The sequence below is a fragment of the Phyllobates terribilis genome, unplaced genomic scaffold, assembly GCF_046119375.1.
Source record: "Phyllobates terribilis strain yellow unplaced genomic scaffold, ASM4611937v1 Scaffold_1__5_contigs__length_1240528914, whole genome shotgun sequence".
Taxonomy (NCBI): domain Eukaryota; kingdom Metazoa; phylum Chordata; class Amphibia; order Anura; family Dendrobatidae; genus Phyllobates; species Phyllobates terribilis.
In genome coordinates, this window is record NW_027362761.1 from 232983059 (window position 1) to 232998180 (window position 15122).

Here is a 15122-nt window from a genome sequence, read left to right on the forward strand (position 1 = left end):
ATGGCCCAGCATTAGAGCCAGCTGTCAGTCAGTGTCGGGGGTGCGGTTACAGCCGCCACACACTGTATACTAAGCAGTGACTGAAACTGTGCTTGTCGCACCCCTATGACTGAAAGCTGGAGCCTGCCAGGAGGAATAAAGTTAATTTCCTCCTGGCAGTGGGGCTCTAAGTTCTGGCGCCGGGTAGGTTCAGAACACTATTAATCTGCAGATTAATCCCATATCTGCAGGGTAATAGCATTTTTTTTACATGACAGGTTCCCTTTAACAAAAAAATGTGGTGCCAAACTACCACAAATATGAACTTGAATGCTAAATAAAGATAAATATCTCTAAAACTCATACTACTAGTCTACGTTTTAGATAGTGTAAGCTTAGACACTTTGTATAAACATGCTTCAATATACTGTTACAGTATCTGCAGCAGTTACTCTTACTTGTTCCTACTCTGCATGCTTTAGACAAACAACATGGATATACAGTATGTATAATGTGCATATTTAAGAATAAAACTAAAACTGTATTAACCCCTTAACAAGCTATGACGTACATTTCATCATTGTTCAATAATGAAAATATGGAGCAGTCTCAGGAGCTAAGACTGCGTTACAAGAGTGACACTAGATGTAACCACTGCAACCAAAGCTTTCTCTGATTGCTGAAACCACTTAAAGGGGTTGTTCGGCCATTTGCTACTAGTCTGCAGTCACTCTGTATGACTGCAGACTTGTGAATCCTCACAGCACGCGCACTGCGAGGATTCTTCGGTACCGGCACCAGAAGCGAGCAGTCATGCGACCGCTAGTATGCAATTTTCATGCTTCCGGCCACATTCCAACTAGACGTATTTGGCCTTGCTCAATACACTTGCATTGAGCAAGGCCGAGCACATCTATTCGTCTCATGATCGCATGTATGCAAATCACATACTTGCATTCATGCACCCGCGGCTCCCAACACAGGCATCGGCGCGCTGTGAGGATTCACTCTATGTATCTGCAGACTTGTAATCTAAGGCCAGACAACCCCTTTAAATGCCTCTGTCAATCTCTGGTGAAGGCCCTCATAACTGGCATGTTAATCTTCCTATAAAGCCCAGCTGTAGGCAGAGCTCCATAAGAGAACCGCGATATCCCTATATAATACAATACAATGGCACTGCAGTATATTGCATAAGCAATAATTGCATAATCAGCATCTGTTTATCCATTCCTCTTACAGGTACGTCACCCAACTTTTCCTATGCTGAATTCCATGCTGTCTTCCCTATGCCGTTCTGTTCCAATTCTCTAATGGTACGTCACCCAACTTTCCCGTCTTGACTCCCATGCAGATTTCTCTATATTTCTCTACCCCTATGTCCCACTGGTATGTGATCCAGCCACCCCCACTTTCATTTATGGCCTTGTTTACTCTGTGTTGAGCATCCAGCATCTGGTTCAATCTAATCAGCTGATCAAGATGAGCACAGACCACTCCCATCTGCTTCACAGCTGAATGCATTCTGTAGCCCATATATTGAGAACTAGGAGTCTGTGTCAGACTCCAGTCTGTGTCCCTCAGCTTAAGTGTCCATGAGCTCAAGTGTCTGAAATTTGAATTAATCCTGAATTGAACCTGAAGTGAACTGAAGGTAACTGGATACTAAGTCACAGTAAACAATGTTTGTCTTTGTTTTCACTCTCACCCCCTTAATCCTTCACTTCTTACAACCACCCCTAATCCCTAAATCTAGTAAGGAATTCTTCAACTCTCCCTCCATTCTCCCCACCCATCTCACCTTCTCCTCAGAGCTATTCCTCAATATACAATCCTTTGTCTCCAAACACACACAGCCACCTCATGCCCTCTCCTGCTCCCACGTACTAACGCTTTCTCTGCTCCTCCTTACTGCCGGCGACATCTCTCCAAATCCCGGCCCTCCTCACCACATCCCTACAATCACTTCCACCTCCTACCCACGATCTATCCCAAACTCTCGTAACCCTTCTAACCTTAGACCTATACGCCCAGCCCCCGCTTGCCCAGTTCCACTAACAGGAGCTCTATGGAACGCTCGCTCGGTCTGCAATAAACTTTCCTACATTCACGATCTCTTCATCACTAACAAGCTTTCCTTCCTCGGCATCACTGAAACCTGGCTCACCCCCTCTGACACAGTCTCTCCTGCTGCACTTTCGTATGGCGGATTCCACCTCTCCCATACCCCCGCCCCACCGGCAAGCACGGTGGAGGAATAGGTTTCCTCCTCTCAGAAAAGTGCTCCTTCACCCATATCCCACTGCCGCCCGCAATTACTCTCCCCTCTTTTGAAGTGCACTGCGTGCGCATCTACTCCCCCTCCAACCTCCAACTGGCTGTCATCTACCGCCCCCAGGATCAACCACCACTTTCTTTGACCACTTCACCACTTGGCTACTTCATTTCCTCTCCGTTGACATCCCCACTATCCTCATGGGCGACTTTAACATCCCCATTGACACTTCCCTCTCAGCTGCCTCTAAGCTTCTATCCCTCACTTCCTCCTTTGGTCTTACTCAGTGGTCTTCCACACCCACCCACAAAGATGGCCACACACTGGACCTCATCTTCACCCGCCTCTGTTCCCTATCTAACCTCTCTAACTCACCCCTCCCTCTCTCTGACCACAACCTACTCACATTCTCTTCTCTCTCCTCCCCGGGGCAACAATCCCCACTCCACAAACTTGCATACCCTCGTAGAAATCTCAAACACCTTGACCTACACTCTCTCTCTGAATCCCTCCACCCACTTACAGACATTAGTTCCTTACATGATGCAGATGCTGCTGCCACTTTATACAACATCACAACAGCTGCAGCTCTCGATACGGTCGCCCCCCTCACGCATAGCAAGGCTCGCACAATCAACAGACAACCCTGGCACACCAGCCTAACTAAAGAACTGCGACGGGCCTCCAGGGTTGCTGAACGTAGATGGAAAAGGTCCCACTCCAATGAGCACTTCACCGCATTCAAACAGTCCCTCACTACCTTCAAGTCCACACTCACTGCAGCAAAACAAACATACTTTGCATCTCTCATATCCTCCCTGTCTCACAACTATTCAACACCTTCAATTCTCTCCTCCGTCCCCCAGTACCTCCTCCCTCTCCTCTTATTTCAGCCGAAGACTTTGCCTCATTCTTCAAGCAGAAGATTGACACCATCAGACAAAGTTTTTGCCTAAAGCCCCCACAGCCCCCCCACACCTACTCAACCCTCCTCCTCCAAAACCACATTCTCCACCATTTCTGAAGATCAACTTTCCTCCTTACTCTCCAAATCACACCTCACCACCAGTAAACTTGACCCAATCCCGTCCCACCTCATCTCAAACCTTACTACTATCTTCATCCCAGCCCTAGCCCACCTCTTCAACCTGTCAGTAACAACTGGTGTCTTCCCCTCATGCTTCAAACATGCCTCAATCACACCCATCCTCAAAAAGCCCTCCCTTGACCCATCCTCCGTGTCTAGCTATCGCCCCATATCACTTCTCCCCTATGCCTCAAAACTACTGGAACAACACGTCCACTCTGAACTGTCCTCCCACCTCTCCTCCTGCTCCCTCTTTGACCGCCTACAATCTGGTTTCCGACCGCACCATTCTACTGAAACTGCACTGACTAAAGTCACAAACGACCTACTAACCGCCAAATCTAAGCGACACTACTCTGTCCTCCTCCTCCTAGACCTGTCATCTGCCTTTGACACAGTGGACCATTCCCTCTTACTCCAGACTCTCTCATCTCTCGGTATCACAGACTTGGCCCTATCCTGGATCTCCTCATACCTAACAGACCGGACATTCAGTGTCTCCCACTCACAGACCACCTCCTCATCTCGCCCCCTATCTGTCGGTGTCCCCCAAGGTTCAGTTCTAGGACCCCTGCTCTTCTCCATCTACACCTTAGGCCTGGGACAGCTCATAGAGTCTCATGGCTTTCAGTATCACCTCTATGCTGATGACACACAGATCTACCTCTCTGGACCCGATATCACCTCCTTACTAACCAAAATCCCACAATGTCTGTCCGCTATTTCATCCTTCCTCTCTGCTAGATTTCTAAAACTTAACATGGACAAAACAGAATTCATCATCTTTCCGCCATCTCATTCAACCCTCCCAACTGACCTATCTATCAACGTCAATGGCTGCCCACTCTCCCCAGTCCCTCAAGCTCGCTGCCTTGGGGTAACCCTGGACTCGGAACTCTCCTTCAAACCACATATCCAAGCCCTTTCCACTTCCTGCCGACTCCAACTCAAAAATATCTCCCGGATCCGCACATTCCTAAACCATGAATCTGCAAAAACACTAGTGCACACCCTCATCATCTCCCGCCTCGACTACTGCAACCTCCTGCTCTGTGGCCTCCCCTCTAACACTTTTGCACCCCTCCAATCTATCCTAAACTCTGCTGCTCGACTAATCAACCTGTCCCCCCGCTGTTCCCCGGCCTCTCCTCTCTGTCAATCTCTTCACTGGCTCCCCATTGCTCAGAGACTCCAGTTCAAAACCCTAACCATGACATACAAAGCCATTCACAACCTGTCTCCTCCATATATCTCCGACCTAGTCTCCCGTTACATACCTGCACGCAACCTCCGATCCTCACAAGATCTCCTGCTCTACTCCCCACTTATCTCCTCCTCCCACAACCGTATACAAGATTTCTCCCGTGCTTCCTCCCTACTCTGGAACTCTCTACCCCAACGTATCAGACTCTCACCTACCATGGAAACCTTCAAAAGGAACCTGAAGACCCACCTCTTCCGACAAGCCTACAACCTGCAGTAACCACCGCTCCACCATACCACTGCACGACCAGCTCTACCCTCACCTACTGTATCCTCACCCATCCCTCGTAGATTGTGAGCCCTCGCGGGTAGGGTCCTCGCTCCTCCTGTACCAGTCGCTGTCACATTGTGTTCAAGATTATTGTTATTGTAATTGTTCTTGTATTATACCCCTTTTTCACATGTAAAGCGCCATGGAATAAATGGCGCTATAATAATAAATAATAATAATAAGCAATCAAACAATCACAGGTTCAAGTCCTCCAAGAAGACTAAACTAAATAATGTTTTAAAAGAATAAAAATATATAAAATTTCAAGACAACTCTCTTTTCCCCCACTAAAAATAAAGAAACATAAAAAAATTAAACAAAAAAATTAACATATTCGGGAAAGTCTGGTCTATCAAAATATAAAATTATTGAAACCATATGTTAGACGCTGAAAAGAAAAAAATATCAAAATGCCACAATTGTATTTGTCCGTCGCTGCTCTTCTAAAAAATACAATCTACGCAATCAAAACATTGGATGTACCCCAAATGGTATCAGTAAAATTGTCTGCTCGTTACACAATTAAACAAACCTTCTTACAGTATTATGGAAGGGAAAATGAAAAAGTTACGGGTCTCTTAAAACAACGACAAAAATGATTATTTTTTTCTTACAAATTTCATAACTTTTTAACCACTAAAATAACGAAAAAATTAGACAAGTTTGGTATTGCTATAATTAAACTGACCTGAAAAATCATGTTGTAGATCATTTTTACTGCATATTGAACAGGGTAAAAACAAAACCCCCAAAACAAGCGGCATACGGCTATGTCACTGGAAAAATAAAAAAGTTATAGCTCTTGGATGAAGGGAAGGAAAACAATGAGGGGTTACATTGGGTCGTTAAAAGGTTAAATTGTGTTGCTTTTTTTAAACATCACTTGGTGCAAATGGGGCATGGAGATGGTTTATCATGGCAGGCAATTATGTCCAATTCACATAGTAGGATTAAAAAAATCTAAATGAAAAAAATTCACCTTATGAAATATTTTAGAATGGGAAAAAAGCCGTAGATTGTCGTTAATCCCCCCTCCCAAATCCAAAAATGTGAAGCAAACATTATGGTTTTCATAATGCATAGACATAAAAAAAAAATACTGTATATATATATATATATATATATATTGTTTTATTAACGGTGCAAAAGTTACAAAACATAACAAACAATCACAGTATTAGGAAGAGCAAAACTACCACCATATTGGGGTGCAAGTAGTCATTTTCTCAGAATCAGAAAAGCTTTCCTAATCTCTAAGGACAGAGTTTGATCCCATACTTGGTCACAATATGCTTGTGTGCATCCCTAAATACCAAAGCTTTAAAGTGTAACTGTGCTTTGCAGAATAAGTTGTCGTGTGTACATGGGGCATAAGGCTCCACATTATACAAAAGTCAGCCATATCCACCAATAATGGCAGAATCGTCCACTATCATAATGTATATTGAGGCCTCCCGCCTTTTTCTGACAGCTGAAATTGGGAGAGAAGGTTCTGGCACATTACCAACCAAATATTTTGTTCTCTGGGAAATAAGCCACTGCTTGCCAAAGGAGTCCGGCTGTGCCTCACTCATAGAGGAGCACTCCTGTGCATGGAGGAGTTGGGGAGACATCTGCCGGCTGAGTGTGCTTGGTGGGGATTAAAACAATTTCTGGCCATTATGTATCTTTCATTACATGACTATTTAGGTTTTTTTCCTTCTGCAGGCTCTACTCACTAAAAGCTGCAGCAGTTTCTCTTTATGTAATTTTTCTCTAAAAGGATCTATTACAAAGTTTTTCATCATTGTTTGTACAGGTGATTTATTAAGTAATTACTCATACTTTACTACTGTACATAAACAAGAATATCACACTTTATTTTGTGTGTAAAAACAGGAACAGAAGATATTGGAGGATGTTTATATAAAACTAATTATATGGATTAATAACATTGTAACTTACACTGAGAAGTTTGTCCAACTCATCAATTTTCTTAGGAAATCCCACTGAGATTAACCCATCAGCCTAAAATATTGATAAAGAACGGAGAGTAAGAAGAACAAAGGTTAGTGGGAAAACTATTGAAAATACATCAGAAATTTACACCACCCATAGCAATAACATTGATAACTTACCTCCTTGGAGAGTTGGCTTTGGAATCCATTTACCTGTAACAAGAAGCATTAATAGTTGGCTTAGCATACTCTCAAAAATTCTGATATGCATACCTTATGTGATACTTTCTGTTGGCTGCTTATTTGGTGTAATGTCATTGAATGTGTGAGCAAACATGTTATAAATACCATATAGTGCCCTATACAGAGCTGCTCACCATTATTGGCACCCCTTCATTTTTTGTTTCATAGACTGTACAATATCTTCAGAAATAAATGGAAATGTACCAAGGTTATATCCACAGTGAATATCAGTCGTTCCTTTTTATGTCTTTTCTTCAGCAATGGTTTCTTCCTTGGCTTTCACCCATAAAGCTCTGCTTGGTTTAGTGTGCGGCGTATGGTATTTGTTGAATCCATGACCCCAGACTGTTCCAGGTTGGCCTTCAGGTCTTTGGATGTTTGACGTGGTATTTTCTCCACCATTCGCACCAACCTTCGAAGACATCTCTTGTTAATTTTCCTCTTTCCCCCACATCCAGGGAGGTTCTTGACGGTTCCATGCTTGTCAAACTTCTTAATAACATTGCGCACTGTTGAAACTGGGAAACCATGGTCTTTGGAGATGGCATTATAACCTTTGGAAGTCTTGTTTGGTAATGGCAGTTCTGATGTCCTCAGACAGCTCATTTGTGTTCACCATTGTGACAAAGGAACAGAGCCTACCATGTGGCTTTTTAAAACACTAAAGTCATCATTCATGTCACATGGGCACTGACAATTAATCACAGATGAATCTCATTTGTGATTTACCACGTGAGTCAAAATGTGTTTCCATACTAAATTAATGTAAAGGGTGCCAATACCAGTGACATAGCAAGCTTTAGGTTTTTCTATTCACCCCCTCCCCCCATTGTTTTTGGTTTAAAATTATTGTTTATCATTTGCTCTTTTGTATTTAACACAAATGCTCTATGCAAAACACTGTTTCACTTGATTCATTTTTTTCAAGAGATATTCCACATTATGTACTTAAACTTCATGGATGGCAGTAACATGAGCGATCTCCGTATGAATTTGAGAACTGGAGGTTTTTTTAACCCCTTAACGACCGCCGTGACGCATTTTCACAGCGGCAATTAAGGGTACTTATTTCTCAGTGCCGTGAAAATGCGTCGCTGAGAAATAAGGCTGTTGCGCCCACCAGAGTCTGAATATGATCAGGGACGGTTTTTACGGTCCCCTGTCATGTGATCGCCGTTATTCACAGAATAACGGCGATCACAAGAAAAAAAAGTGTGCCCACGGTTTACAATCATTTCTCTCTCCTCTGACATGATATACATGTCAGAGGAGAGAGAAATGAAGCCCCCTGGAACCTCCGCCGTCCTCTGATAACCTCTTCGGATCTTCCCCGGCTCCCCGGCATCTTGCAGTGCGCCCTCCGAGATCTGCCGGCCGGTGCCCGGCAACAACAGGGAATTTTCTCTATTGGTTCATTTTGATCACTGTGATAAACCCTATCACAGTGATCAAAATAAAACAAATAATAAATCAAAGGACAGGAGAAGTGGCACTGTGCAGTGTATATATACAGGACAGAAGTGGCACTGTGCAGTGTATATATACAGGACAGAAGTGGCACTGTGCAGTGTATATATACAGGACAGAAGTGGCACTGTGCAGTGTATATATACATTTTGTACCCGACAGGCAGTGTGTGTGTGTATGTGTATATATGTGTGTATACATCAAGACCACCACATCAAGACCCTGTCATGGCCAGCCCAATCTCCAGACCTGAACCCCATTGAAAACCTCTGGAATGTAATCACGAGTAAGATGGATAATCACAAGCCATCAAACAAAGAAGAACTGCTTAAATTTTTGTGCCAGGAGTGGCATAAGGTCACCCAAAAGCAGTGTGAAAGACTGGTGGAAAGCATGCCAAGAGGCATGAAAGCTGTGATTAAAAATCATGGTTAGTCCACCAAATATTGATTTCTGAACTCTTCCTGAGTTAAAAACATGAGTATTGTTGTTTCTAAATGAATAAGAACTTGTTTTCTTTGCATTATTTGAGGTCTGAAAGCACTGTTTCTTTTTTATCATTTTGACAATTTCTCATTTACTGCAAATAAATACAAAATTTTTAGCATTGAATTTCGGAGACATGTTGTCAGTAGTTTATAGAATAAAACAACAATGTACATTTTACTCAAAAATATACCTATAAAGAGAAAAATCAGAGAAAATGAAAATTTTGCAGTGGTCTCTTAATTTTTGCCAGAACTGTATACACTGCATAGTACCACTTCTGTCCTGTATATATACACTGCACAGTACCACTTCTTTACTGTATATGTACACTGTACAGTACCACTTCTGTCCTGTATATGTACACTGTACAGTACCACTTCTGTCCTGTATATACGCACTGTACAGTACCACTTCTTTACTGTATATGTACACTGTACAGTACCACTTCTGTCCTGTATATACGCACTGTACAGTACCACTTCTCCTGTCCTGTATATATACACTGCACAGTACCACTCCTCCTGTCCTGTATATATACATTGCACAGTGCCACTTCTGTCATGTATATATACACTCTCCATTACCACTTCTGTCCTGTATATATGTACTGTACAGTACCACTTCTGTCCTGTATATATACACTGCACAGTACCACTTCTTTACTGTATATGTACACTGTACAGTACCACTTCTGTCCTGTATATACGCACTGTACAGTACCACTTCTCCTGTCCTGTATATATACACTGCACAGTACCACTCCTCCTGTCCTGTATATATACATTGCACAGTGCCACTTCTGTCATGTATATATACACTCTCCATTACCACTTCTGTCCTGTATATATGTACTGTACAGTACCACTTCTGTCCTGTATATATGCACTGCACAGTGCCACTTCTGTCCTGTATATATGCACTGTACAGTACCAGTACCACTTCTGTCATGTGTATATATACACTGTACAGTACCACTTCTGTCCTGTATATATACACTGCACAGTACCACTTCTGTCCTGTATATATACACTGCACAGTACCACTTCTCCTGTTCTGTATATATACACTGTACAGTACTCCTCCTGTCCTGTATATATGCACTGCACAGTGCCACTTCTGTCCTGTATATATACACTGCACAGTGCCACTTCTGTCCTGTATATATACACTGCACAGTGCCACTTCTGTCCTGTATATATGCACTGCACAGTGCCACTTCTGTCCTGTATATATACACTGCACAGTACCACTTCTCCTGTTCTGTATATATACACTGTACAGTACTCCTCCTGTCCTGTATATATGCACTGCACAGTACCACTCCTCCTGTATATATACACTGTACAGTAACACTTCTGTCCTGTATATATACACTGCACAGTACCACTTCTGTCCTGTATATATACACTGCACAGTACCACTCCTGTTCTGTATATATACACTGCACAGTGCCACTTCTGTCCTGTATATATACACTGCACAGCACCACTTCTGTCCTGTATATATACACTGTACAGCACCACTTCTGTCCTGTATATATACACTGCACAGTAACACTTCTGTCCTGTATATATACACTGCACAGTACCACTTCTGTCCTGTATATATACACTGCACAGCACCACTTCTGTCCTGTATATATACACTGCACAGTGCCACTTCTGTCCTGTATATATACACTGCACAGTGCCACTTCTGTCCTGTATATATACACTGCAGTGCCACTTCTGTCCTGTATATATACACTGCACAGTGCCACTTCTGTCCTGTATATATACACTGCACAGTAACACTTCTGTCCTGTATATATACACTGCACAGTACCACTTCTGTCCTGTATATATACACTGCACAGTACCACTCCTGTTCTGTATATATACACTGCACAGTGCCACTTCTGTCCTGTATATATACACTGCACAGCACCACTTCTGTCCTGTATATATACACTGCACAGCACCACTTCTGTCCTGTATATATACACTGCACAGTAACACTTCTGTCCTGTATATATACACTGCACAGTACCACTTCTGTCCTGTATATATACACTGCACAGCACCACTTCTGTCCTGTATATATACACTGCACAGTGCCACTTCTGTCCTGTATATATACACTGCACAGTGCCACTTCTGTCCTGTATATATACACTGCAGTGCCACTTCTGTCCTGTATATATACACTGCACAGTGCCACTTCTGTCCTGTATATATACACTGCACAGTAACACTTCTGTCCTGTATATATACACTGCACAGCACCACTTCTGTCCTGTATATATACACTGCACAGTACCACTTCTGTCCTGTATATATACACTGCACAGTGCCACTTCTGTCCTGTATATATACACTGCACAGTGCCACTTCTGTCCTGTATATATACACTGCACAGTGCCACTTCTGTCCTGTATATATACACTGCACAGTGCCACTTCTGTCCTGTATATATACACTGCACAGTGCCACTTCTGTCCTGTATATATACACTGCACAGTGCCACTTCTGTCCTGTATATATACACTGCACAGCACCACTTCTGTCCTGTATATATACACTGCACAGTGCCACTTCTGTCCTGTATATATACACTGCACAGTACCACTTCTGTCCTGTATATATACACTGCACAGTGCCACTTCTGTCCTGTATATATACACTGCACAGTGCCACTTCTGTCCTGTATATATACACTGCACAGCACCACTTCTGTCCTGTATATATACACTGCACAGCACCACTTCTGTCCTGTATATATACACTGCACAGCACCACTTCTGTCCTGTATATATACACTGCACAGTACCACTTCTGTCCTGTATATATACACTGCACAGTGCCACTTCTGTCCTGTATATATACACTGCACAGTAACACTTCTGTCCTGTATATATACACTGCACAGTGCCACTTCTGTCCTGTATATATACACTGCACAGTAACACTTCTGTCCTGTATATATACACTGCACAGTACCACTTCTGTCCTGTATATATACACTGCACAGCACCACTTCTGTCCTGTATATATACACTGCACAGTAACACTTCTGTCCTGTATATATACACTGTACAGTACCACTTCTCCTGTCCTGTATATATACACTGCACAGTACCACTCCTCCTGTCCTGTATATATACATTGCACAGCACCACTTCTGTCCTGTATATATACACTGCACAGTGCCACTTCTGTCCTGTATATATACACTGCACAGTGCCACTTCTGTCCTGTATATATACACTGCACAGTGCCACTTCTGTCCTGTATATATACACTGCACAGTGCCACTTCTCTTGACCTGTTGTCGGAGAGGCGACATTAGACTTTGGGAGGGTTAATATTGGTTTATTATTTTCAATATTCCTATAGGAAAATAAATATTGGAAAACACGTTTAAATATTTTTTGTCCCAGTCCTGCCCTGAACAATTCCCATCATGTCTTGTATAGATTTCTTTCATTTCAATTATCAAATTATAGACAAGTCCACAGCCGTCCCTAGGAAAGCTGCCATTAGAGCACTCCTGGCCGCAACTCAGTAAATTAGGAAACCCGTAATGCTTCATCTTGGCCCAGTTCCTGCATGTTAGCACAGTGCATAATTTCATTTATCTACCTCTGTAGACGAGACGGTAGACCGTGCACATGAAAGCAAACCACTGGCCTCGTACCAAAAATCCGCTGTGATATTCAATCTTCAATCTGCAGGTCACTTAATCTACAAGTTTCTCGCATTAGACTCTTCCTGTAACTTCATTTCAGATCCGATTTCTTCACTTTTTAGTCTGTGTTATGAAGCTGCCCTGTCCTTGTAACACTATTGCTCTGTAAATGATAGAGCCATGTTATATATGTTACTAGCTCTGCCAATGTATCGGATCTCCTAATGTTTCCTCTGCACAAAATAATACACATTTATCCATTATCTTCAAGGATGTGTCAACAAAGTGTTATTCAAGGCAGGAAATATAGACAGACAGACAGACAGACATGACGGGGCAGATTTAGGTCCGCCTTGATACATGGTTAAACCATACAGACGTACACTAGGGTATCTCACCTTTTCGATGGCGGCTGTAGACACAGTTACATTTGCCATTCCTGATTCTTTTTTTACAGAATAGTTCCAGTATCTGTAGGACTCCTTCTGCTTAGGACGTTTGAGTCTTGAAGAGAAAGTGAAAGTAAAGAAAAAGGGACTTTTCTGAAGGAGGAGCTAGAGAATGAGGATGTGTTAATTATAATAGAGATGCAGGGGTTAAAGTATATACCTGAGCGCGTGTGTGTGTATATAGGAAGGTTGTGCGAACACAGTTATTAGTAAAGAAAGATCACTCAACAGTTCTGCATATCATACAGACCAAAGTGAATTCAAGACGCAGCCGAGCTGCTAAATGTTCTCCCGGGACTGGTGTTTTCTTTAACAATCACGTTTTTTTCTTAATTTTAATGTTTAGTAATAGTTATGTCCTGAAAACTTGAGGCTATTTGGAGGTAGTTGTGAAATTTGCGTACTTTTTGCTTTATTATGTTTATGGTTATTAAATGCTTTTTTCCAAAGGTTAAAGGGGGGTATTTCCATCTCCAAGATCCTATCCCATTATGTAGTAAGTATAACAATAATAATTTTAGCAAATACCTCCAATTAGAAATGTAGTATATGTGATGAAAGCCGGCCGGTGGGTGCAGCTCTCTGGCGCCCCCTTACCTCTCAGGTCAGTCAAGGTACTGCACCTAGAGAAAGTAGTGCCAGGTAGCTGCAACCAGCGCAGGGAACACGGTAGTGTGTTATCCCTTCAACGTCACTAAACCGTAACGTCACTACACAGCACAACTCGCTAGCGCCCTCTTAGCCTCAGGTCAGTCAAGGAACTGCACCTAGGATAAGCGGTCGCCAGGGAGACTGTCCTGTAACCTACTGGGTATCGGGGCCCTCTGTAGTGAGGGCGGTATATATATCTTCCTTGGCCGCGCCAGGAATATATATATCTGAACCTCCGACCGTCACTACCAGCCTTCCCCAATCCCCAGTTGGTATGCTGCCACCAGTCCCTATTTTAGATATACGCCCAGTCCGTGAATGGGCCTATATCGGGTCAGGAACCAACCCTGGGTAGCGTTTTTGGCTTGAGCCGAGCTCACACGGACGTGCGTTCGTTATGCAGAATAAAAGGCAGGCCCACAATTACTTGAGGTAATTGATTATAATAATACACTAGATACACGATATACAACTAAATATACACAGGTATAAGGTCAGGCTAAACTATACAACAATGGAATACAACACACAGAATCACCACAGCATATCAGTTACCGGTTTCTTGATTTTCTTGTGACGCAGGGAGAGGATTCTGCGGTCGCAGGCACGGTTCTTTGTTACAGGCTGAGGCCTACCACCGCATGGTCAAACTGCTCCTCCCCTTGGTGGCCTCAGCTGGTGCTCAGATGTTCAGCACACCACTCTTGGGTCAAGACTGACTTATCTCTTGTCTGTCCTGCTATCTTACCTGCCCCGTCCCGCCCACTGCTGGTGAGGTCAGCTGGCTCAGTCTCCACCCTCAGGTCTAACTTCGATCAGAAGCCCAAATTCTATGGAACCCAATAACTTCTTCTGGGATGGTCTCATGATACCCCCAGGGGTTCCCATGGATTCGGGCCGCCGTAACCGACCTTTTGATATCAATTATGATACCATACGGTCCTCAGGAATGGCTCCGCGCTATATCTTGGCTTCCAGAGCACGTACAAACGTCTACCGCGGAGGCTTGTGTGCGCAATGGCTCCGGGACGCCGTGATATTTTTTTATTGGCCCATCCCACGCAACATGCGTGTACTATTCATGTTTCTATATCTTATGCCTCCATGCTTGTGACAGACAAAGAAACTAGTCCTATGGGACAAATGGTAGGTACAGATAGACGAAGCACCCCCCCCTGCTGGCTGTGTTTCCTCTCGAAGTCTTTGAAGCTCCTAGCATTCAAGTGTTAAGTAGGCTTCTTATCTTACAGGAGCCTGGATGGGGGGAAACTATCTAGTTGACGTTTTAACAGAAGGTCCCAAGGGTGGGGGCTGCTGAAGTGTGGCCATCCCTGGATATGATTTA

At 43.2% G+C, this 15122-nt stretch overlaps 1 protein-coding gene across 1 annotated transcript in view; it reads right to left on the minus strand.

The window, feature by feature from the left end:
• Positions 1-13236, minus strand: part of PSME1 (proteasome activator subunit 1) — a 31509-nt gene extending 18273 nt beyond the window's left edge. Inside the window, exons 1-3 of the mRNA XM_073671041.1 lie at positions 13076-13236; positions 6993-7025; positions 6820-6882 (exon numbers count right to left, since the gene is read on the minus strand). Of these exons, the coding sequence (XP_073527142.1) occupies positions 6820-6882; positions 6993-7025; positions 13076-13114 (135 nt within the window). The 5' untranslated portion in view covers positions 13115-13236. The remainder of the gene's footprint in view (positions 1-6819; positions 6883-6992; positions 7026-13075) is intronic.
• Between the last annotated feature and the right edge of the window lie 1886 nt (positions 13237-15122).